Here is a 24,073-nt window from a genome sequence, read left to right as displayed (position 1 = left end):
GTGGTCCTGGGAATACTTCAGGATGAGAATAGAGCCATTTTATTCATTTTTTTTCTAGCCTTGAGGAACTTCTATTATCAGGTGAACTTGGGCTAACACTTCTGTCAGTGGACGTCTCTCTGCAGATGTGTAGGGGTGAAGCCCCGGGGGACCCTGTCTCACCCGTGTGAACCTGGCCGCGACCGCGGTCATAAACATGAGTGAGGCGGTAAGCCGCAGTGCCCTGGTGGCTTCCCTCGCAGGGAATGAACGCACTTCCAGGGAAGGAATGTTCCACCTCCAGGATTCCGGTCATTTTTGTTGGTTGCAAATATTCTAACCTTGGCACTGTATCTCTCCACAAGCCAACTTGGTTTCGTCAACTTGGCTACCAATATGCCTCACAAGCACCAGCCGCCACTAGAGGAAAATATGCAGCCTGCTGCCATATTTTACGAGACCGACATGCTTTGCCTCACTGTGACCGTCTGTGTGTTCTCAATGTTGGCATGCGTGCCCGAGGTGCGGGCACGCATGATGTGGCCCTCGCGGTTGTGTATGTCTCACTTTGTTTTCTGTGCTCCACTGCAGTTCACGCAAACAGAAGGGATATCATCTTTCTTTTGGATGGATCGTTCAACGTTGGAAAGGCCAATTTCCCTTATGTGCGGGACTTTGTAATGAACGTAGTTAACAACCTTGATGTTGGAAGCGACAACATTCGTGTCGGTTTAGTGCAATTTAGTGACACTCCAGTAACAGAGTTCTCCCTAAACACATACCAGACAAAGTCAGATTTGCTTGCTCATCTGAGGCAGCTGCAGCTCAAGGGGGGGTCAGGCCTGAACACTGGCTCGGCCCTGAGCTATGTCCATGCCAACCACTTCACCGAAGCTGGCGGCAGCAGGATCCGCGAACACGTGCCGCAGCTCTTGCTCCTGCTCACAGCCGGGCGGTCTGAGGACGCCTATCTGCCAGCTGCCAATGCCCTAGCGCGCGCGGGCGTCCTCACCTTCTGCGTGGGGGCTAACCAGGCGAATAGGGCAGAGCTTGAGCAGATTGCTTTTAACCCGAGCCTGGTGTATCTCATGGATGATTTCAGCTCCCTGCCAGCTTTGCCTCAGCAGCTGATTCAGCCCCTAACCACTTATGTTAGTGGAGGCGTGGAGGAGGTCCCACTCGCCCAGCCAGGTAAAGCTCCCCACCTGCGCGGGGCTCCCTTCCCCCAGCACGTCCCCCGGGGGCAGGTGGCCCAGTCTGAACCTAGGAGCGTGCTGAACTGTAGAAAGGAGACTGGCCTTCTGCGGTGGAAATGTTTTGGATGGGGGCTTGAGACACGGTACCAGCAAGTTTTGATTCTCTCTCAAGGGGGTTCATTTGTGAAAGAAAGTCTAGAAACTCCAGCTTCTGTTCCTCCCATCTCAACCTGCCTCCTGTGACGGTTTCTGGAGCTTAGATCCAGACGGCAGTGAGAGTGAGAGGGACGGCCTCCCTTTCATATGGGATAATCCACTGAGGTCATCTAAAGATGATTTTTTTAATGTTCAAAATCTGCAGAAGGTAGAAATTAGTATTTTTAATAAACCCCACAAGGGCTGCATCTTTATGTGACGATAAAATGATTTCCAAAGGAAGTCTGGACTGTTGTTGTCACTGCAAATCAGTACAGTGGTGAGATGAGGACACGTTGGCTCTACCACTTGCTGACATCACCCAGATGGGTAGCAAGGGGGAGACAACTGCATCCTAATCCTGTTTGAACTGAAAATGTTCACGGTACATGTGGTAGCCCCCTCTGGGCTGTCATCCCTGTTTTCTGTGGACTAAGTACAGAGGATTGGGACTGTACCACAGAGCAATGGTGGGTATTCTTTGGGGTCCTAGTCCATAACCTCAAAGTTAATGAAAAGACGATCCACTTAGAGCAGATAGGTGTCAACTCAGTTATCCTTGGATGGTTAACCCATGTCAGCCTTTGTTGCAAAGGACTGGTCAATTTTGAAGCAAAAGGATAATTTGGGCCACATTTTAAGTGGTTTAATTTACAATGATTGGAAAACACTGTTCTCCTAGAGTGACGACCTCCTGACCCAAGAACAGGGCACTCTGGAGCTTACACTGTCTTGCTTTGTTGAAGAAGCATGACACTAGTTTGGGTAGACCCATCCGGTTCTTTGCCAAGAGACACTGCTGTGAAATGGAGCATTTTACTGATGGCTGGTGCTTCAGGTTTTGACAGTGGGTTTTCTCCTTCCTTGCTGGTACAGTGATCATCAAAAATAATTGTGTGACTCCCCATTACCAAATGCTAGTGGTGCTGGGCTGAAGTCACACTGGTGCCTGGAAGGTTCTCGTCCCTCACTGTGTCCCAACCTACTTTTGTTGTAGAGAGCAAGCGAGACATTCTATTCCTCTTTGACGGCTCAGCCAATCTCGTGGGCCAGTTCCCTGCGGTCCGCGACTTTCTCTACAAGGTTATCGATGAGCTGGATGTGAAACCAGAGGGGACCCGGGTTGCGGTGGCTCAGTACAGCGATGATGTCAGGGTGGAGTCTCGCTTCGATGAGCACCAGAATAAGCCCGAAATCCTGAATCTTGTGAAGAGAATGAAGATCAAGACTGGCAAAACCCTCAATCTGGGCTACGCGCTGGACTACGCACGGAGATACATCTTTGTCAAGTCCGCCGGAAGCCGGATCGAAGATGGAGTGCTTCAGTTCCTGGTCCTGCTGGTGGCAGGAAGGTCCTCAGATCGTTTGGACACACCTGCCCTCAACCTGAAACAGAGCGGGGTGGTGACTTTCATCTTGCAGGCCAAGAACGCAGATCCTACTGAGCTGGAGCTCATGGTGCCGTCGCCTGTCTTTATCCTGGCCGCCGAGTCACTTCCCAAGATTGGAGACCTTCAACCACAGATCGTCAATCTCTTAAAATCAGTGCAAAATGGGGCACCGGCACCAGGTATGGCATAGAAATTCTGGTTGCTTCCGCGGCCCAGTTCTGCAATGCGTGGGTATGCGGTAGGCTGCTGGCTCTTTCTTTTCTTTTCTTTTCTTTTCTTTTCTTTTCTTTTCTTTTCTTTTCTTTTCTTTTCTTTTCTTTTCTTTTCTTTTCTTTTCTTTCTTTCTTTCTTTCTTTCTTCCTTATTAATCATTTTTGTTTATTTTTTTATTGGAGTTCAATTTGCCAACATATATCATAACACCCAGTGTTTATCCTGTCAAGTGCCCTCTCAGTGCTGTCACCCAGTCATCCCATCCCCCAACCCACCTACCCTTCCACTACCTCTTGTTCGTTTCCGAGTTAGGAGTTTCTCACGTTCTGTGTCTCCCTCTCTGATAATTCCCACTCATTTTCTCTCCTTTCCCCTTTATTCCCTTTCACTATTTTTTATATTCCCCAAATGAATGAGACCATATAATGTTTGTCCTTCTCCGATTGACTTACTTCACTCAGCATCATACCCTCCAGTTCCATCCACACTGAAGCAAATGGTGGGTATTTGTCGTTTCTAATGGCTGAGGAATATTCCATTGTATACATAGACCGCAGCTTGTGTATACATTCATCTGTCGATGGACACCGAGGCTCCTTCCACAGTTTGGCTATTGTGGACATTGCTGCTAGAAACATCGGGGTGCAGGTGTATTTTGGCATTTCTGTATCTTTGGGGTAAATCCCCAGCAGTGCAATTGCTAGATCTTAGGGTAGCTCTATTTTTAACTCCTTGAGGAACCTCCACACAGTTTTCCAGAGTGGCTGCACCAGTTCACATTCCCACCAACAGTGCAAGAGGGTTCCCCTTTCTCCACATCCTCTCCAACATCTGTTGGTTCCTGTCTTGTTAATTTTCCCCATTCTCACTGGTGTGAGGTGGGATCTCATTGTGGTTTTGATTTGTATTTCCCTGATGGCCAGTGATGCGGAGCATCTTCTCATGTGCTTCTTGGCCATGTCTCTTCTTCTGTGAGATTTCTGTTCATGTCTCCTGCACATTTCATGATTGGATTGTTTGTTTCTTGGCTGTTGAGTTTAATAAGTTCTTTATAGATCTTGGAAACTAGCCCTTGATCTGATACATCATTTGCAAATATCTTCTCCCATTCTGTAGGGTGTCTTTTAGTTTTGTTGACTGTATCCTTTGCTGTGTAGAAGCTTTTTATCTTGATGAAGTCCCAATAGTCCATTTTTGCTTCTGTTTCCCTTGCCTTCAGAGATGCATCTTGCAAGAAGTTGCTGTGACCAAGTTCAAAAAGGGTGTTGCCTGTGTTCTCCTCTAGGATTTTGATGGAATCTTGTCTCACATTTAGATCTTTCATCCATTTTGAGTTTATCTTTGTTTATGGTGCAAGAGAGTGGTCTAGTTTCATTCTTCTGCATGTGGATGTTCAATTTTCCCAGCACCATTTATTGAAGAGACAGTCCTTTTTCCAGTGGATAGTCTTTCCTGCTTTGTCAAACATTACTTGACCATAGAGTTGAGGGCCCATTTCTGGGTTCTCTATTCTGTTCCATTGATCTATGTGTCTGTTTTTGTGCCAGTACCGCACTGTCTTGATGACCACAGCTTTGTAGTACAACTTGAAATCTGGTATTGTTTTGCCCCCAGATATGGTTTTCTTTTTCAATATTACTCCACCTATTTGGGGTCTTTTCTGATTCCACACAAATCTTAAGATTATTTGTTCCAACTCTCTGAAGAAAGTCCATGGTATTTTGATAGGGATTACATTAAATGTATAAATTGCCCTGGGTGGCATTGACATTTTCACAATATTAATTCTTCCAATCCATGAGCATGGAATATTCTTCCATCACTTTAAAATTTTTTTTTAATTTATTTATGATAGGCACACAGTGAGAGAGAGAGAGGCAGAGACACAGGCAGAGGGAGAAGCAGGCTCCATGCACCGGGAGCCCGACGTGGGATTCGATCCCGGGTCTCCAGGATCGCGCCCTGGGTCAAAGGCAGGCGCCAAACCGCTGCGCCACCCAGGGATCCCTCTTCCATCACTTTAATTGTCTAACTGCTCTCAAGGCAAAACAGGAGAATCAGGGTAACATTAGAATATTTCATAATTGGATATATATTTCATAATTAAGATTATAAAGATTTAGATACATCAGTAGTTAAAAATCTTTTTGAAAACACTATTTTTTACTAGATGCTTAATAAAAGCCACATACCAGGGGTATATTATAGCTAAAAAGGTCTTCAACTTCATGGTCCCCTAATGTCTTACTTTAAGTGGGTCTCCCTATGCTGTAATTCATCCACAATTCATTCATAGAGAATATAAAGTGTGACAAGAGGTGGGTGAATTCTCACCATAAGCACTTCACTGGAATCTCCAAGTGCTGATCCATTTTACCAAGACTTTGTGTTTAACCACTTTACACTTGTCGATAAGAATGCAGCAAAAAAAGAGCAATTAGTTTCAATTCAGCCCTTTTGATTAAAAACCGAGGGTTTAGAACTTCTACATTGACTCTTGGGCCGTACACTGTTGGTTTTGGATTGTAACCCCAACATCTGGTCTCCATTTTTCCCTATTGATTCGCTGTGACATACGGCAAATCTCAAACCCTCCCATCTCAGTAATGTGCTGATGGTTATGCAGGTTATGCTGTCTCATCTCTCCCTCAGCAAACACTGTTTCCTGAGTACACCTTTGAAAGTTGACTATACTGCTCAAGCATTGAGAAATCCTAAAATAAAGGGTCTATCTGTCTATCTATCTATCTATCTATCTATCTATCTATTTATCATCTACCTATCCATCATCTATCCATCTATCAATCATGTATCTATCTTGCTATATTCATTTTAGATTCCTGTAACAAATTACCATAAATTTAGTGACTTAAAACAAAATGGATTCATTGTCTTCTGGTTTTAGAGGTCAGCAATCCAAAACCAGTTTCTCTGGGTTAAAAGCAAGGTGTCAACCACATTGCATTCCTTTTGGAGGTCCTCCTGGGTCACACACTCCCTTGCCTCATGTGGCCCCTACTCCTTGGCCTGGGGCCCCTTCCTGTATCTGCAAAGCAGCAGCAGATCATCTTCTCTCCTCTCTGGCCTCTGATTCCTCTCTTAGAGCTCTCCCTTGAACTTCCATTGTCCTGTCTCCCTCTTAGAAGGACACATGGTTGATTATCCTGGATCTACCTGGATAACCTAGGACAGTTTCCTCATCCCTGAAACACGTAATGTAATCATCCCTGCAGAGTCTCCTCCACAATTTCCAGGGATTCCTAACTGGATACCTGTGTGGGGCCATTATGCTGCCCACTTTGATCCAAGGCAGACAGTCCCTTTGGTCCTGTGTGTCACTGAGGGTGTCTCCCTCCCAGTTTCAGGTGAGAAGGATGTGGTGTTTCTGATTGACGGCTCTGAAGGTGTCAGAAGTGGCTTCCCTCTGCTGAAGGAATTTGTCCAGAGAGTAGTGGAGAGCCTGGATGTGGGCCCAGATCGGGTTCGTGTGGCCGTGGTGCAGTACAGCGACCGGACCAGACCTGAGTTCTACCTGAATTCATACATGGACCAGCAGAGTGTGGTCAGCGCCATTCGCAGGCTGACCATCCTGGGAGGGCCAACCCCCAACACTGGGGCTGCCCTGGACTTTGTCCTGAGGAATATCCTGATCAGCTCAGCTGGAAGCAGGATAGCGGAAGGTGTCCCCCAGCTCTTGATTGTCCTCACGGCTGACAGGTCAGGGGATGATGTGAGGGGCCCCTCAGTGGTCCTGAAGAGGGGAGGGGCAGTGCCCATCGGCATCGGCATCGGGAATGCTGACATCACAGAGATGCAGACCATCTCCTTCATCCCCGACTTTGCCGTGGCCATTCCTACCTTCCGGCAGCTGGGAACCATCCAGCAGGTGGTCTCCGACAGAGTGATCCAGCTCAGCCGGGAAGAACTGAGCCGGTTGCAGCCAGTTTTGCTTCCCCCAACGAGTCCAGGTAAGGAGGAGATTCCTTGGATGGGGCTACTTGTTTGGACTGTGGGCTCCAAAGTATTCTCTGTTGGTTTTCTCTACCATATGTGGTGAAAACTGGCCTTTCATGAAGAATTAGGAACTATGTGCCTTTGGTCTCAGTGATCAGGAGTGGCAGAGGCCTGGGGACATACTATGATTCATGTTTTGGGCCAAATTATAAAAGTTTCAAAGATGTGCATATGCTTGGCTTTAATGTAGACTCCTAAGTCCATGTAGAGGCTTCTGTATAAAGTTGGTTGAAAAGGATGGGGCCACCTCACTGGTGGCACCGGCTTGATATCAGTTCTAAGGTTCCACTGGGGGGTTCAGCTGGCAGCCTGCTGTGATGAGGGAGGGAACTTGACAACAGGGTCCCCTATGCTGGGGCTCAGTCTCTGAAATATTGGTATTTCTAGAGCCAAAGCATGATGACTGCCTTTGAATGTGGCTGGTGCTGAGAAGTAAATGTCTTAACCGGCAGGAGCCAACCTTGCTCTTATAACTGTAGTTCATTCTATTTCGTCTTTCCTGTTCCCCTTTTGTAGACCTGGTTACAATAAGCTAGAAAACAGTGGGATCCTGGCTGCTGGGGATGAAGGGGGCTGAGATCTATCCGTGCCCTGCACAATACCCACGAGGGCTTACCCACCCTGGGCACTCGGGTGGAGAGGGTTGCAGTAGTTGAGGAGGCGGCAGCGTCCTTGCTCCCTTGTGGCTTACATTTTACAGAGTACCATCCGAAGTCTCATGGTGTGGAGGGGGGAAAAAGAAAGGCAGAGGGGAACAAAAGGAAGGGAAGAGTAGAAGCAAGGCTGGCTTTTCCTTGCTAGAGTACACTGTGTCCTGCAGGCTTCTGTGGAATGTTATAAAGGGTTTGTGATCAAATAAATCTGGGGAACAGTGGGATAAAGCCAAAGAGGTCCTCCCACAATTGATGTGTATTGCAATAAGGGAATGCCACAGTTCCAAAATCTATTTGACTCCAGGGTCCTTCTATATGGTGCAGGGTTCTCAAGAATGCACTCTGGAAGTCTTGTCATAGTGCACATGTGAGTTCCTGACTTTAAATACAAGCACATATTTCTGCAACATATTTGCTCCCCCACTTTTCAAAATAACTATTTTCTACCTTTGTCTACCTCCTAGCCTGCTTCTTCTATGCTTTCCTTCTTCCCAGCACTGCTGTCCATAGCTCAGCCCAGGTGAGCCGTCTCTGCCTCCTAGGCACCTGCCCACTCTCACCTATTCAAGGACGCCATCCATCATTCTTTCTCCTGATTCATTGATTCTCCACCAAGGATGGGAAGGATGATTCCCTTTACGATACAGACACATCACTTTTTCTTCTTTCTGAGAAACCCTCTTGATGCCTGCTTCCCCTCCAGGAATACCTCAGTCCTCTTTTAAAAGAGTTATTGAAACCTTTGCAACTCCTCTCTGAACCCACCCCTATCTGTCATTCACTTTCACCATTCCACAGAAAGCGCTCTTGACAAGGTTCCCCCATGATCAGTTCCCAGATGCCATCTTGCTTGATCTATGAGGAGCTGATGCATGTCCCAGTTGAGATCATCTCCTTCCTGAAACACCACCCCTACTTGGTCTAGACATGGCTCTTATGTGTCTACTTTCCACCTCCCTCAGGGTTACTCTTTGTCCTTTGCTGGTTTCTTCTCCCTGACTTATAATCACTGCAAAGCCAGAACCCACTCCTGGGACTGGTATTTTATCTGTAATAGTCAGAATGAGGTTATGTCGCCCGTCAGGTGATGATTCCATGACAAACCATGAACCAGGTGGTTCATTAACACTAAGGATTTGGTGCCGGCAAAGGTGAAGCCCATGATTACATGTGATTTTCAGGTGTTGGAAGCAAGAAGGATGTGGTCTTCCTCATCGATGGGTCCCAAAATGCTAGCCCTGAATTTCAGTACATCCGCACCCTCATTGAGAGACTGGTTGACTACCTGGACGTGGGCTTTGACACGACTCGGGTGGCAGTCATCCAGTTCAGCGAGGACCCCAGGGTGGAATTCCTGCTGAATGCCCATTCCAGTAAGGATGAAGTGCAGAATGCGGTGAGGCGGCTGAGGCCCAAAGGTGGGAGGCAGATCAACATTGGGAGTGCCCTGGAGTACGTGTCAAGGAATATCTTCAAGAGGCCCCTGGGAAGCAGGATTGAGGAGGGCGTCCCTCAGTTCCTGGTCCTCATCTCATCTGGAAAGTCTGACGATGAAGTAGATGATTCTGCAGCAGAACTCAAGCAGTTTGGTGTTGCACCATTTACCATCGCAAGGGACGCAGACCAGGAACAGTTGGTTAAGATCTCCCTGAGCCCTGAATATGTGTTCTCAGTGAACACATTCCGGGAGCTGCCCAGCCTGGAGCAGAAACTGCTGACCCCCATCACAACCCTAACTTCAGAGCAGATACAGCAGATCCTGGCCAGCACTCGCTATCCTTCTCCAGGTAAGATGGGGTATTTTTTGTTGTTCTCTGAGGCATTTTTAAAAATATATATAAAAACATAACAGGTTCAGAGATCCATGGTACTCATGATAAGTTAAATTAAAATAAAGGGACACTGCTATTGAACCATTTGTGTCTATTGCTTGTTGCAAGAAGGGTGGATGTACCCGATGGTGAACCATAGAGCATCTTAGGGAGAGGGTGTTAGAAAGGATAGGATTTGAGCTTGTGGTGGACAATTTTGTGGAAGGCTTAAGGAAATGGCAATTTGGCCTGAAAATAATTCTGATTAGTTATCTTTCTACATCTTACGGCTAACACTGTAACTGGTAAAGAAGCAGAAGTCATTCGTATTAGCTAGGGTGGCAGGTGTTTAGTTATTTTTGTCTTCGTTTTTGTCTGTATGTGTATGATTCTGATGCTGATGTTGTGTGAAATCTTTTGTGTTCTACAAGAGAACCCAAGGCCTGGCTGTGTGTGATGGGCCAGTTTCTTGTCTTTCTCAGTATTAATGGCTCAGTTCCATGACTTGCTCAGCTTTTGCTGTGCTGTGTTTCCATTATAAGTAGCCTGGTGATTGATGAGGCAAAAGAGGCTGAATTTGTTGAGTGGCAACATATGAGTAGCTCAACAAAATGGTATCTGGGGGGATCCCTGGGTGGCTCAGTGGTTTAGCGCCTGCCTTTGGCCCAGGGCGCGATCCTGGAGTCCCGGGATCGAGTCCCACATCGGGCTCCCAGCATGGAGCCTGCTTCTCCCTCCTCCTGTGCCTCTGCCTCTCTCTCTCTGTCTATCATAAATAAATAAATGAATCTTTAAAAAAAAAAAACAAAAAAACCCAAAAATGGTATCCAAGAAGTACCTAGAATCCTAACTAAAAGGAAAACATGGTTCATCTTTCTCAAGACTTTTTGATTAATTTTGTAGTTAAAAGTGGACTCATATAAAGAAAACAGGGGAAATAACAGTGAAAATAAAACAAATTGTATAAATGCTAGGGATATGTGGGCAGGAGGAAATTCCATGAGTCAAACACCTGGGCAGCTGTCGAGGTGCACTAGGAGAGAGTTGGCATTCTCTAGGTGTCACTACCTACGTGGCGGCCTCAGACAGAGGACCTCTGACGTCAGTTGTCTCTCTCTTTTTGTATACCAAAGATGTTATTCTGGGTGATCTTGATCCCTTTTGGTAGTAACAGCTCATGATTCTGTAGATTCTGATAATCCAGTTTCTAAATGCTGTTTACATTTTTTAAAAACTAGTTGTAACCCAGACCGCAAAGCCAAAATGAAACTAGAGTAAACTTAGAAAGAGAAAGTTTTGGACAACTTCGAATAGTTCAAAAAGCAGAAATGATTTTGGTGAGAAAAGGCTCAACTTTTAGTGATTATATTTAAAAAGCTCAAGAGATAAACACAGACACATCAGCTTATAATTTTAATGTTAATTGATATTGTGGTGCCGTATAAGGCAAAGTTCAGAAATGAAAGCAGAAATAAAACCAAATAATGACTCCATTTGTGTCCCAAGTTTTCCTCTTCTTTTCTTTCTATCCACAGGTATTGAGAGTGATGCAGCAGACATTATCTTCCTAATCGATAGCTCTGACAGCGTCAAGCCTGATGACATTGCATATATTCGGGACTTTGTTATCAAGATTGTTCGCAGACTCAACATTGGCCCCAATAAAGTGAGGATTGGGGCTGTACAGTTCAGCAATGAGGTCTTCCCAGTATTTTACCTGAAGACCCATAAATCTCAGGCTTCCGTGATCAATGCTTTGCGTCAGCTGAGGCACAGAGGGGGGTCCCCACTGAACACTGGCAAAGCTCTGGAATTTGTGGCAAGAAATCTCTTTGTCAAGTCTGCTGGGAGCCGGATAGAAGACGGGGTGCCCCAACACCTGGTTCTGTTTCTGGGTGGAAAATCCCAGGATGATACTTCCAGGTTTTCGCAGGTGATCAGCTCCTCAGGGATTGTGAGTTTAGGAGTAGGAAACCGAAATATCGACAGAGCAGAGCTGCAGACCATCACCAACAACCCCAGACTGGTCTTCACGGTGCGAGAGTTCAGAGAGCTCCCCAACATAGAAGACAGGGTCATGCACGCCTTTGGGCCCTCTGGGGTCACGCCTGCACCTCCAGGAGTGGACACACCTTCTCCCTCACGGCCAGGTATGACTTGCGTGACCTGTAACTACAGAGCGTGACATCAATTATCCTTTCATTGAAAAAATATAGTTAGTATTTATCTTAATAATTTTCATCTGTTAAGGTTGTTGCTGCACATAATATTAGAAACTAAATACTGGAAAAATGATTCAGTTGAAACTGTAAAAGGAAACATATCCCAGAGAACATGGTCATTGATTCCTCCAGAGGCTTCTCTGAGACTAGTTAGAACCTCACTGAAAGTTCCTATGAAGGTGCATTGAGGGTTAACTCTAGATTCGTTGGCTCTCAGAAAAGGACAGAATCTGAGACTGGCTAATCCATGCTCCTCTTTTACTCCAGTCTTGATGGATTGATTATAATTAGGAAATTACCCCCAAATGTGATTGACTTTTGGCAGGCTTCCACGAAGCTCTTAGCCTGATGGCAGGCGATCTTCCAAAGGTGTACGGGGTCTGCTTCCCATTTTCCAATCTGTTTCCCCCACCCCTTTTTTGATCTGCCTCTGGCACATTTCCTTCAACTCCTGTCAGACATCATTGTTTATTTTTAACCAGAAGGGAAGTGCTTAGTGGCATTTCCTAAAACATCTGAGTTTTTGGATCGTTGAATCTGTGGCATGATACCATTTTGTGTGGGATAATCAGACTGAATTCTCAGTTTCCCCAAGTCCTACTGTCTCTTATCTTTTCATTCAGATGGTTTGTCATTTATCTTCTTGTTCTTAGCAAAATAGTGGCTGTGAATTTGGGAACCATAGAGGCATGGAATAAAGCAAAGGTATTTGCTGTGAATAAGTCACAGCATTTTTAGCATCATTCCAGCTATTTTACACTTTGTATATTTGTTATGGATATGGAAACCAAATTTCTCCTCATTTGCATTTCAATCACTTTCAGAGAAAAAGAAAGCAGATGTTGTGTTCCTATTGGATGGCTCCATCAATTTCAGGAGGGACAGTTTCCAGGAAGTGCTCCGTTTTGTGTCTGAAATTGTGGACACGCTGTATGAGGGGGGTGACTCCATCCAAGTGGGGCTGGTCCAGTACAACTCTGACCCCACTGACGAGTTCTTCCTGAAGGACTTTTCCACCAAGCAGCAGATTATTGATGCCATCAACAAAGTTGTCTACAAAGGGGGGAGACACGCAAATACCAAGGTGGGCATCGAGCACCTGAGGCTGAATCACTTCGTGCCGGAGGCGGGCAGCCGCCTGGATCAGAGGGTCCCTCAGATAGCGTTTGTGATCACGGGTGGAAAGTCGGTGGAGGATGCCCAGGAGGCCAGCCTGGCACTCACCCAGAAGGGTGTCAAAGTGTTTGCCGTGGGTGTGAAGAACATCGACTCAGAGGAGGTTGGGAAAATAGCGTCCAACAGTGCTACAGCGTTCCGAGTGGGGAACGTCCAGGAGCTGTCTGAATTGAGTGAGCAAGTTCTGGAAACTCTGCACGATGCAATGCATGAAACCTTATGTCCGGGTGTGACCGATATTTCCAAAGGTAACCAATCCCCTTATACGTACATTTTCATCCTGTTGTGCCAACATTTAGGACCTGTTTGGTTATTTACGTGCCTGGTGCTGGCCCGTGGGGTCCTTGAGCCTTTGGTTGCTTCAGTCATTTTCCTTATATCCACGTGGGTTGGGTCCTGGCAACCGCCTGGCCCCTGTTAACAATAAGGATATGTTATATTTTGGGGTAAGAGTGGAAGTCTGTATTTTCTTGCTCTTACAAGATTTACTTTTTCCCTCTATTCTTGGATCTCCCAAATAATTCAGAGTAATCGATCCCTGTTTCTGTTGATAGGTTTATTAGATCAACTATTTGAGAAAAGAGTAGTCGAGTTCTCAAGCGCGTTTAATTCCAAGTACAATCTTGGGGTGCACGTGCACACCAACTGTATTGCAGGCCAAAACTGACAAATACCCCAGAAAAGCAAACACATTGAAATGGTCTACACTCTCAGTTCCTAAGAGTCAGCTCTGGCGTGCCTTGAGAGAGAGGCAGACCAAATTGCTTCTCTAAGCCCATACATAGAGGATCTCACTTTGCCCTTGAGCACGATGCCTGGTCCCCATCTGGGGGCCGTGCCTGTGTATTGGACTCATCTCAGCCACCTCAACCTAGAGCTCATTGCCTACTTTCCCTTTTGCAGTCTGTAATCTGGATGTGATTCTGGGGTTCGACGGATCAAGGGATCAAAATGTCTTTGTGACCCAGAAGGGCCTTGAGTCCAAGATGGATGCCATCTTGAATAGAATCAGCCAGATGCAAAGAATCAGCTGCAGCGGCAGCCAGATGCCCACCGTGCGGGTGTCGGTGGTGGCCAACACACCCTCAGGTCCCGTGGAGGCCTTTGACTTTGCCGAGTACCAGCCAGAACTGTTTGAGAAGTTCCGGAACATGCGCAACCAGCACCCCTATGTCCTCACTGCAGACACACTGAAGGTCTATCAGAACAAGTTCAGACAGTCTTCAGCAGACAATGTAAAGGTGAGCATGGGCTTCTCCCTCTTTCAGCTTCCCATGCAGTTTCTGGACTTCTAGTGGTCAGGAGGCACACCTCTATGTCCAGAAGCCCCTTTTCCCAAAGTGTTCTTCTATGAACACGCTTCCCGTTTGATGGGGTTGGCAGTGCCCAAAAAATAAAAAAGTGCCTTACCGTCAGCTGATCATAATAGTCTGAAAGGTAATTATCTTCCTCATTGTAGTAGTTTTACTAATGCTCTAAAAAAAAAATCCTGGAAATCAGTAAGTAAGCTTGACTGAGTTGAAGTTATGATTAATTCATGTTGAATTATAGTCCAACCCCTTAAGTACATCATGGTTTCTGTTTCCCTCTCTTTCTCTCCATGTGTATAGGCTGGGTGTCTGAAACAGTAGAAACAACAGAAATTGATTGTCACAGTTCTGGAGACACTGAAAGTCTGAGACCAGAGTGTCTGCTGGGTTGGCTTCTTCGGAGGCCTCTCTCCTTGGCTTGCAGGCGGCCACCTTCTCCTTCTGTCTGTGTACCATCTTCCCTCTGGGTGTGTCTGTGTCCCAATCTCTTCTCCGTAGACCAGTCACACTGGGTTAGAGCCCACCGCAATGACCTCACTGAATTTAAGGACCCTTTAAAAGCCCTATCGCCACATATAGTTATCTTCTGAGGTATTGAAGGTGAAGGCTTCAACAGCTGATATTTGGAGGGACATACTTCAGCCCATAACACACCCACAGACACACACTCACACAATTTCTAGAAACTACATCACATAAATAGGAAAATGAGATAAACTGTTTTTATTTTTATTCTGAGGGTTTTTTTTTTGTTTTTTTTTTTGTTTTTTTTAGTAAATCAAGCACTACAGTATCCCCCTTTATTTTATCCCTCACTTATTGCACAGTATCAAAGAGCTATAAACTGAGGATGACTGTTTCTTATTGTTGGTCCCCGGTGTCCTCGACTCTAAGATGGAGGATTTGAATGGACTGGTCTCCCTGCTGGAAGTCTGATGTTTCTAATTTTGGTTGGGGTTTGACACATCTTTTTTTTTTTTTTTCCAGGTGGTCATTCATTTTACGGATGGAGTGGATGGAAATCTGGCTGATTTACAAAAGGCATCTGAGGAACTCCGACAAGAAGGTAGGTCGTGGGCTTTCTAAATGTGAGAAGTTGGCCTGGGTGAGGCAGGGACACTACCCAGCTAGAGTCCTCTGGGGGATCCTTGGGGCATCCTCCCTGCAGCCTGGCCCTCTGACACCTGCCTGGTGCTATCGGGGTTCCCCTCGTACCACAGATGGCTTTATCAGCAAGTCCTGACACAGGCATGCTTTTGCAAAAGAATATGTAGTTTTGATCACAGCTCACAAATACCATACTTTTAAGCAAAAATATGCTCTACTACACACCAAATAATGAACATAGATTTTCCAAATTTAGGGCAATTAGATAAACAGGGATGCCTATTATCAGATATAATATCTGGATATTCGTTTCCTTTGGAATTCATAGCACTGGCAGAAAGTGAATGCCAACACCAGAGGTTTACAGAAGCAAAATTTATCCTAAGAATGTTCTATGACTTAGCTGGCTTTTCCTGAGCGAAGAAGATGAGACTGTGACTCAACTGGTTTGGGAGGTGTGCATCTCAGCTCTTCCCACAGCACCCCCATGTTTCACAAGGCCAGAGTTTGAGAATTTCTGTATGAATGTGTTTCATGATGTCACTTCCTGTATTTCTACTGATGAGTTTAGCTATGTAGCTGGAGCAATTGCTCAGAGGTGTCAAAATTTCCAGGATCTTGACCCTTCAGAGTGGCTAACTAGTTTGATTCAATATGTCTTAGGTAAAGGCCACATTTTACACTGAAGTCTTCTTTTAAAATAAAAAGTCAGGGGGGATCCCTGGGTGGCTCAGCAGTTTCGTGCCTGCCTTTGGCCCAGGGCGCGATCCTGGGGTCCTGTGATCGAGTCCTGCGTCGGGCTCCCGGCATGGAGCCTGCTTCTCCCTCTGCCTGTGTCTCTGCCTCTCTCTCTCTCTCTCTCTATGTCTATCATAAATAAATAAATAAAAATAAATCTTTAAAAAAAATAAAATAAAATAAAAAGTCAGGAGGGCAAAGAGGTGGTGGCTGTGGAGGGCCAGGCAAGCTGCACTGAATGTGCCTCTCCGCGCAGGTGTCCAGGCTCTTATCCTCGTGGGCCTTGAACGTGTAGCCAACTTGGAGCAGCTGATGCAGTTGGAGTTCGGGCGAGGCTTCCTATACAACAGGCCCCTGAGGCTTAACTTGCTGGACCTCGATTATGAACTAGCAGAGCAGCTCGTGAGTTTTTATGTCTCTACGCACAAACTGGTCTAGATACCAAGTTCTTTGTCACCTTAAGATAACGAAGGCACTTTATTTTATTTTTTTGCCAGATGAATGGCAGAGGGGCCCTTTGGGTGGGTCACTCAATCATTCAAGTTGTTTAATTCACCTGGGAGGGACCTCCTTGTTGCCATCCTGTGTGTGAGCCCTCGGACCGGAGGTACCCAAGAGCTGGGAAAGTGGCCAGCGGGACAGTGGTTCTCTGGGTACGCTGGTGGCATCACCCGGCGATTTCCTCAGTTCCCTTTTGCGAGCATTTTGCCCTTCATAAGACTGTCGGGAAGGCAAAACATCAGAGTGACTGTCCGCAAATGGGAATCAGGTTGTCAGCATCAGAAAGCTTGCATGAGAAAACAAGGCAACGCAGGAGAAGAGAGATCATTTCTGGGCAGAGAAGCATCTCCATGGCCTCTCTCCTAGTTTCCTTTGGAGCAGGTGGAGGGGATCCCTGAGGCTTCCTAATGCTTGGGTTCAGCCTCTCTTGGCTGCAGATGCTAGCTCCAGGGTTGGCAGTGGGTGGGCCTTTGGGGGACGTGGGGCTGAGTGGTCAACTCAGGGACTGTTTGCTGGTGGCAATAGCAGGCCGTGGGATGAATTGAATGTCCCTTTTTCGCTCTTGCATTCTTCCCAAGGCTGGAATTAGAATTTTTTTTTTTTTAATTGGGTGGTAGGAGGTTGTGTTAGTTGACACATCTGGAACGTGGAAGAAAGTGAAAACTCTGAGAAGCCCACTGTAAGGAAAGTGTTTGACCACCATGAGTGTAGCAGCTGGAAATGTTTCTTGGGCATGCACTCTCCCCGTAAAGTCAGGGGCTCGGATGGGAAGGGACCATCGAGGGTGTCTGCTGAGTGTGGCCTCCTTGGTGACCCAGGGTGGTGGCAGGGACCACTTGTGTTTGCCCCACATGTGGCTCTTCCCTATTTTCCTCCGTCCTGGCACCCTGGTCTGTGCTCTGACCATGGTTCTGAGGAGATTTGGGGGATCCTTCCATCCGGGCCATATGCGACTTGCTTCTTAGGTCTTGCTCTTTAGAGTTTGAAAATATGTCTCTCATGCTTAATGTGTGAAATTTGAAGATGGACATTGGAAACTTTTAGAAATAAGGCCCAGCCCAAAGTGATGCCATGAATAAGATCTATTTTACTTTGGTGGCTCTTCACGTCCCCGTGTGTGACTTCCCACTGCCATCTGACTGCTGGGCCCGTCTCAGAGGGAGGGCCACGTGGGCAGAGCTTCACCTCTCACTGTGGAATCCACGCACATCAGATTTTTTTTTTCCCTTCATGGCCTATATATGCTTTTTTTTTTTTTTTTTCTTGGCATTTGTTAGGACTTGAACTTTCTTTTCTTCTTGGTAGGACAACATCGCTGAGAAAGCTTGCTGCGGAGTTCCCTGCAAATGCTCCGGGCAAAGAGGAGACCGCGGGCCCATTGGCAGCATCGGGCCAAAGGTAAGGTGGCTGTGCCTCTTACACCTGGGGCCAGCTCTCAGCAGAGTCCCTGCAACAGGAGGCCTGAGGGACACTGGATGCCCGCCGCCTTCTTTCTTTCCTCAGGAAGAGGGGATCTGTTCTTTAGTGCTTTGGTTCTTCATTTTATGAAATAATGTTCATATCGGTGGGCATCACGTACTGGCAGCCTCTCCGCGGAGGGTCAGCAGGGAATCTTAGCCTTTGCATCTAAGTTAAAGGAAGCGGACAGGATTTTGAGAGCCTTCAAGATCCTGATAGATGAATGGCGCTGGAATGATGAATGGAAGCCCAAGTTCAAGGGAACAGCTAACGCCGTGCTAAGTGGTGGCACTGCTCTATCAAAGGAACGGGGTCGGGGAGATGCTTGAAGGTAGAACAAAGAAAACTAGAGGCTTTCACCGAGGAATCACTCTTTCTGTTTTAGGGTATTCCCGGGGAAGATGGCTATCGAGGTTATCCTGGCGACGAGGGTGGACCCGTAAGTACAAGATGATTTGTTCTTTAAGCTTGTCTTCCCTCTTTGTTCCTCACACATTGGGGTTGAATTGTGGGGCTCATGATCTGTTGCATTTCCAGTGATTTTCCTACCAGGAAAACCTTCGTTTCTGACTTCTGTGACAACTCAGATCTCTACGCTGTGGGGCACAGGGCACAGGGGGATGACTGGACGTGACACACGTGGACGTGCTGTGCAGGGCTCTTCCTCGTTCTATTTCAGAGGGAGAGACTCGATGGCCTCTGAGGCCGGGGGACACCAAATAGGCCATGCCTGGGGTCCAGCAAATGCAGATGTCCAGTCCAAGCAGAGACGGGAGTGAGCTGGGGCAGGGCGGAGGGAGCCTAATCAGGCTGTTGTCGGGGTTACGGCCTTTAAGGGAGGTTTGCCGACTTGGGTGACCTAAGGGTGCAGCTGGGGGCTCGGGAAGCAGGTCCTGGGACAGATGAGGTCTGAGAGGCTTGGGGACACTAGAAAGAGGCCCAGCCCTGAGATCGGGGGACAAGGCCGGTGGACAGCAGATGAAGTCATGGGGTCCCAGCAGGCAGTGCCAACCCCGGGACCCTCTGGGGAGCTAGGAACCAGGGACGGTGTGCAGGAGCCATCAGGCCCAGGGTTCTCCTAGCACCTGGTACCCAGAGGCCTGCCCATCCTTGGTCCTCCAGGGAAGTACCTTCTGAGCCGCAGACCTTCCAGGGCCCACTCCCTCAAGGGGTGGGAACCTCCCAGGGCTGGGGGTGCAGGGGTGCCGAAGGCTTGACCAGGATCGAACAGCATCCCTGCCGGGGAAATCTACTTTCTAGAAAACGCCTCTCCTGGTGAAGCGAACTCAGTGGAGGCATGGTGACAAGGAGCTCCAACCTGTAAATGGCTTTGTCTCTCCCGGCAGGGTGAGCGCGGTCCTCCTGGCGTGAACGGCACTCAAGGTTTCCAGGGCTGCCCCGGGCAGAGAGGAATAAAGGTACAGGGTGTGTGTGTGTGTGCGTGTGTGTGTGTATGTGTGTGCATGTGTGTGACCACAGCACCAGGGCCCCAGCAGGCAGAGGCGTTCAGTGGCACGTGCAGAAGTGAGACGCTGTCCCCAAATGCTTCCCTGGGGAAGAAGGCCCCGGAGGCCTCAGCAGCCAGGGGCTCCAACTGCAGGCCGGGTCCAAGGTCTGGCGGGTCCAGCAGCCCAGGCTGCCGCGGGCAGGGAGCCTGAGGAAGTCAGGGGGCGGTCACGAGGCCAGGTGGGGGAAGGGCCGGTGGCCTGTGCCTCTAGCCCCGGGCCCCGAGAGGAGCCAGAGAAGTGTTGGGGGGCCAGGGTGCCAGGCACACGCTGGAAGGTTCCTTGTGGGAAGTGCTTGGAGGCGCTGTCTCCTCCGTTTGCTGATGTTTGAAAGCAGGTGCTGAAGGTAAGAGGCCACCGGGCCGTAAAGTCACAAAGGGACCTTGGAGCCTGGTGCCCTCCTGCCCAGGGAGCCTAGAGCAGCAGGTGCTCAGGCCCAGGGAAATTAGCTTCAGGATCCCCCCCACCCCACCCCGCCGGGATGGAGAGAGGGCAGTGTAGACAGATGAGTCCTGAGAGCACTGGATTTCAGATCCAGGTGTCGAGGAGGGATTCCCCCCCTCCCCCCGCCTTTCTCTGTGGCCTCCAGGGAGTACCTAATCTTCCCCCTTTCCCCTGCCTTCCAGGGCTCTCGCGGATTCCCAGGAGAGAAGGTACCTATGCTTTGTTTTAGCTTTTTATAAATTGATCGCATTCTCAGGATCTGTGGGTTTTCCTTTCTCACCGTGTGTCTTGCTTTCCCCGCAGGGCGAATTAGGAGAAATCGGGCTGGACGGTCTCGACGGTGAAGACGTAAGTGACTTCGCGCTCGGAGTCCACACCGTGTCCTCATCCTGAACATCCCGGCTGCTCCTAGCTCGGGCTACGGTGGAAATTGTGCCGGGGGTGACGTTTTCTCATTGTCTTTGACAGGGAGACAAAGGATTGCCCGGGTCTTCCGGAGAGAAAGGGAATCCGGGCAGAAGGGTAAGTATGTTTCCATAGCGTTGTCATGATGGAAAAACTAGAAATATTTTACCTAAGGAATACATACTTGTTTAATTCATGTCTGTGAAGACTGCTTCCTCCAGGCAGCCTTCTCTGATGTCCTCCAGGGTTGGCATCCACTCTGTCCTCTATCACCTGTGACAATTACATCATATATTTTTGTTTGTTTGAAGGGTATGTCTCATAGGGCACGAGCTGAGTGTGATCTGTTTAAATAAACCCCCGGTGTCTGGTACAGAATAGGTCCCAGTAAATATTTGGGATTACCAGAACAAATCAGAAATATCTGGAAGTGATTTTACCTTTCTGTAAATGCGCAAATGGGAAATGCTATCCTGTTAAAGATTTACGACCTAAAGTACGTGATTTTAAGGGTGACATACAAATTGGAAACCCTACCTAATTTTTGTCTCCGCTTGGGCTTTTTATTTAGGGTGACAAAGGACCTAAAGGGGTCAAAGGAGAGAGAGGAGACGTTGGCTTTCGAGGTGACCCGGTAAGGGGAAGTCCTCACCCGCAGCGTGAGACCCGCGTCTCGGGGAAGAGGGTTTCGGCGACGTGGGTTGAAGGGAAGAATTTTAAACCAGAATTCTGAAATGGCCTTAACATGTGTTGGTAACACACATGGTTTGTCCTCTTCCTACAATTTTGGAGATGTGTTTGCTCTCTACCAGCAGAGATAAAGTGTTTGCAGGGCCTTTCCTACAAAGACCTCAGAAGTATCCCTAAAAGGTGGCCTCAGGGCGCTTTCATCCAGCTGGACTGAGTGGTCAGGAAAGTATTAGGGGTGACCAACACGTCAGACCCTGAGGGGCCGCCCCTCGGCCATATCCCACCCACGACCCACAGCCTGCCCATGGGGTCATCAACCACTCTTGGCCCTGGACGGTGGGCGGTGGCCCTTCCTCAGTGAGAAGGATGATCCCCCAGGGTCACTCTTGCCTGGTTCTGGCCCGGAGGAGAGGAGGCTGGCCTGGCATGGGGTTTTATAGAGTCACAGAACGAGAGAAGCCACAAGCCTTTCTTTTCCATCTCTTTCCCTAAAGTGAACTGAAAGCATCCTTTGCTTGCACATGCAGCTCATGTCCCTGACCTGTGTTGTTTGCAGGGTGACTCAGGACGGGACAGTCAGCAGAGAGGACCTAAAGGAGAAACTGGAGACATCGGCCCCATGGTACGACACCCTGCAATCCCAGACCCCCTTGGCTGAGTGCTTGGCCCCCTCCCCGCATGCCCACCGCCGCCGCAGAGGCCACGGAGGTGGTCTTCAAGGCTGTGGGGCCCACGCGCGGGGTGCAGACCCCTTGGTGAAGGGAGTCTCCAACAGGGAGTGGGAGCAACTGCTACTTACCTGCAGAATTTGTTCCCCTTAGATATCAGTGAAAAGTGCTTGTGAAGCCAGAGGCTTCCGAAGCCGGGCACGGCCCACGTCTCAGGGGTCCCCCCAAGCAGCCCACCACCCTGTGTGTGTGCGCCCTTCCCCGCGGCCTCTGGTGCAGTGTGCAGAGTTTGATGGTCTTCTTTGCAGCTGAGAATCTTACACCGATTTTTCCTCCCATCAGGGTCTCCCTGGGAGAGACGGGGTGTCTGGAAGTCCTGGAGACCCCGGGAAGGAAGTGAGTGCATCTTGGGGCTTGGGGGCTTCCATGGGGAGATTGAGCAAGTGCCGCCGCCTGAGTGGCCCACCAACGCGCTCTGGGGCAGAGTTACTCAGCAGCTTTATATTTAGGGACTTTAAAGGGATTCTTGAAACTGCTGTCACCCAAATCTTGGTGCTTATGGACGTGTTTCATGCTCACCATTTGTTCTGTGCCCCATCCCTCCTCCCGCCCCGGGGTTCTCCTTGCCTCTTGTCCAAAGCACAGCATCCAACAGAGGCTTTTAAAAGCGATGCCTTCGCTGCTTTCACGTATTTGGCTAGGTTTTAATCCCACTAAATATTTTTAAAATCCAAACTGAAGCAGGAGTACAGAGGGGAATGAGGGCGTTAGGGGGAGGAGGGCCGACGGGTCGTGTACGTGTTGGCGTCATAATGGTTGGTTGGTTGGTCGGTGCTGCTGTAGTTCAAGCAACGGAACCGGATTCTGTTTTCTCGTGAATCGCATCTTGCAGCTGCTTTTTCAAGACATTTCACAAATGTCTGCTGCCAGACGGCACGTTGCATGCAGGTTCTCTGAGGCTTGCGGAAGGCTGAAGCCAAAGCTATGTACACAAGCTCTGGGCCCGGGCGGGGGGGTGGGGTGGGGTACCCAGAGCTCGGCTCTGGAAGCGGGGAGAGAGTCCCTGCTCGGGGAGGAGCGGTCTGGAGGCGGATAAATCTTCAGGGGCCGTCAGGGTGGCTCTGCTCAGCGGGCGGCACAGCACAGCACCCCGGGCTGGGCTGCGTAGCCAACAACAGCACCTCCGCCTGTTCCCTGGTGCCAGCCTCGCATTGGGAGCTGGACCGGTGGTGGCACCATCAGCCGTGTGCTCTGCACTGGGCGCTTTTGGGGAGGAGTGACTCTTACTCATGATGGCATGATATGCCTTGGGCACATTTATTTATTTATTATTTATTATTATTTTTAAAGCCTTTATTTATTTGAGAGAGAGCAAGAGAGAGCACAAGCAAGGGTAGGGGTGGAGGGAGGAGGAGAAGCAGGCTCCCCGAAGAGCAGGGACCCCAACGCGAAGCTCGATCTCAGGACCCCCGAGATCATGATCCGAGCCGAGGGCAGACGCTTCATCCACTGAGCCACCCAGGTGCCCCTAGGCATAATCTTTTAGGTTATGCTTTTATAATTCAGAGGCAAGCAAAATTTGAAGATGCTGTCTTAAATGTTCTGAGGATTATATTTGAATAATGCCGAGGAGCTGTGTGATGACGAAGCGATGAGGAAATACTCTATTGTCTGTCATGATGTGCTGACGGCTCCGGTCGTGAGGGGAGCCAAACCTGGTTTTCATGAAATGATTATTAATAGAGCCATGCAGCCAATTTGTTTGATTTCTACATGCAAGGTAGACACTTGGGTTTGAAGTTGATACGGGGTCAAGGGCTCTCATAGACTCTTCCCTTGATGGCCGGGGAAGGCCTGGTTGTCAGCTTCCTCCTCCTTCCCTTAGGACCTCACTGTGCCAGGCTCATGCCAGGGTGACCTGTGTCCTTCCCACTGGGTTACCTCATGCCTCAGTCTACCACTCAGGCTTCTGCAGGCTGTCTCTGGCCTCAGTTGTACGTCATCCAGCACTGGTGGCCTCTAGTCATACTCTAGGATGTCCCCTCGCCGGGGTTGGGGGAGGCCAGCCAGATTGTTTACTCTGAAGGAGTGGCCTGGCCCGTCCCTTCCCCCTCCACTTGTCCATGTGTCATCCATAGAAGGAGGCCAAGGTCTTCCCTTAAAGAAGCTGCCATCACAGTGAATAACGGCAAAGCCGTCACCCCAGAAAATCTCTGGGCCTGTCCATTGGGAGTGAAGAGTGTGTTTCTTTGGTTGATGCAGCAGATGCGTCAAGCCCGTAACAGAACTATTGTGTTACAGTCTCCAGAATACCAGCCCTTACCTCGCAAAGATACACCCAGGACCTCCGTGAGTTCCGATCCTGAACCTTTGCTCTGGAGAGGAAGCATCACAAAA

General features: G+C 48.5%; 1 protein-coding gene across 2 annotated transcripts in view; it reads left to right on the top strand.

The window, feature by feature from the left end:
- Positions 1–24,073, top strand: part of COL6A3 (collagen type VI alpha 3 chain) — an 81,509-nt gene that overhangs the window by 26,533 nt on the left and 30,903 nt on the right. For both annotated transcript variants that reach the window (XM_049101171.1, XM_049101170.1), the window contains 18 exons: positions 571–1,170; positions 2,368–2,940; positions 6,334–6,942; positions 8,823–9,428; positions 10,988–11,602; positions 12,499–13,098; positions 13,754–14,091; positions 15,148–15,226; positions 16,262–16,407; positions 17,812–17,904; positions 18,350–18,403; positions 19,311–19,382; positions 20,096–20,122; positions 20,217–20,261; positions 20,382–20,435; positions 20,890–20,952; positions 21,565–21,630; positions 22,019–22,072. In XM_049101171.1, coding sequence (XP_048957128.1) covers positions 571–1,170; positions 2,368–2,940; positions 6,334–6,942; positions 8,823–9,428; positions 10,988–11,602; positions 12,499–13,098; positions 13,754–14,091; positions 15,148–15,226; positions 16,262–16,407; positions 17,812–17,904; positions 18,350–18,403; positions 19,311–19,382; positions 20,096–20,122; positions 20,217–20,261; positions 20,382–20,435; positions 20,890–20,952; positions 21,565–21,630; positions 22,019–22,072 — 4,694 coding nt within the window. The remainder of the gene's footprint in view (positions 1–570; positions 1,171–2,367; positions 2,941–6,333; positions 6,943–8,822; positions 9,429–10,987; positions 11,603–12,498; positions 13,099–13,753; positions 14,092–15,147; positions 15,227–16,261; positions 16,408–17,811; positions 17,905–18,349; positions 18,404–19,310; positions 19,383–20,095; positions 20,123–20,216; positions 20,262–20,381; positions 20,436–20,889; positions 20,953–21,564; positions 21,631–22,018; positions 22,073–24,073) is intronic.

Source organism: Canis lupus, chromosome 25 (genome assembly GCF_003254725.2).
Source record: "Canis lupus dingo isolate Sandy chromosome 25, ASM325472v2, whole genome shotgun sequence".
NCBI lineage: Eukaryota > Metazoa > Chordata > Mammalia > Carnivora > Canidae > Canis > Canis lupus.
Note: the sequence above shows the minus strand (reverse complement) of the source record. Positions and strands in the feature narration are given on the sequence as shown.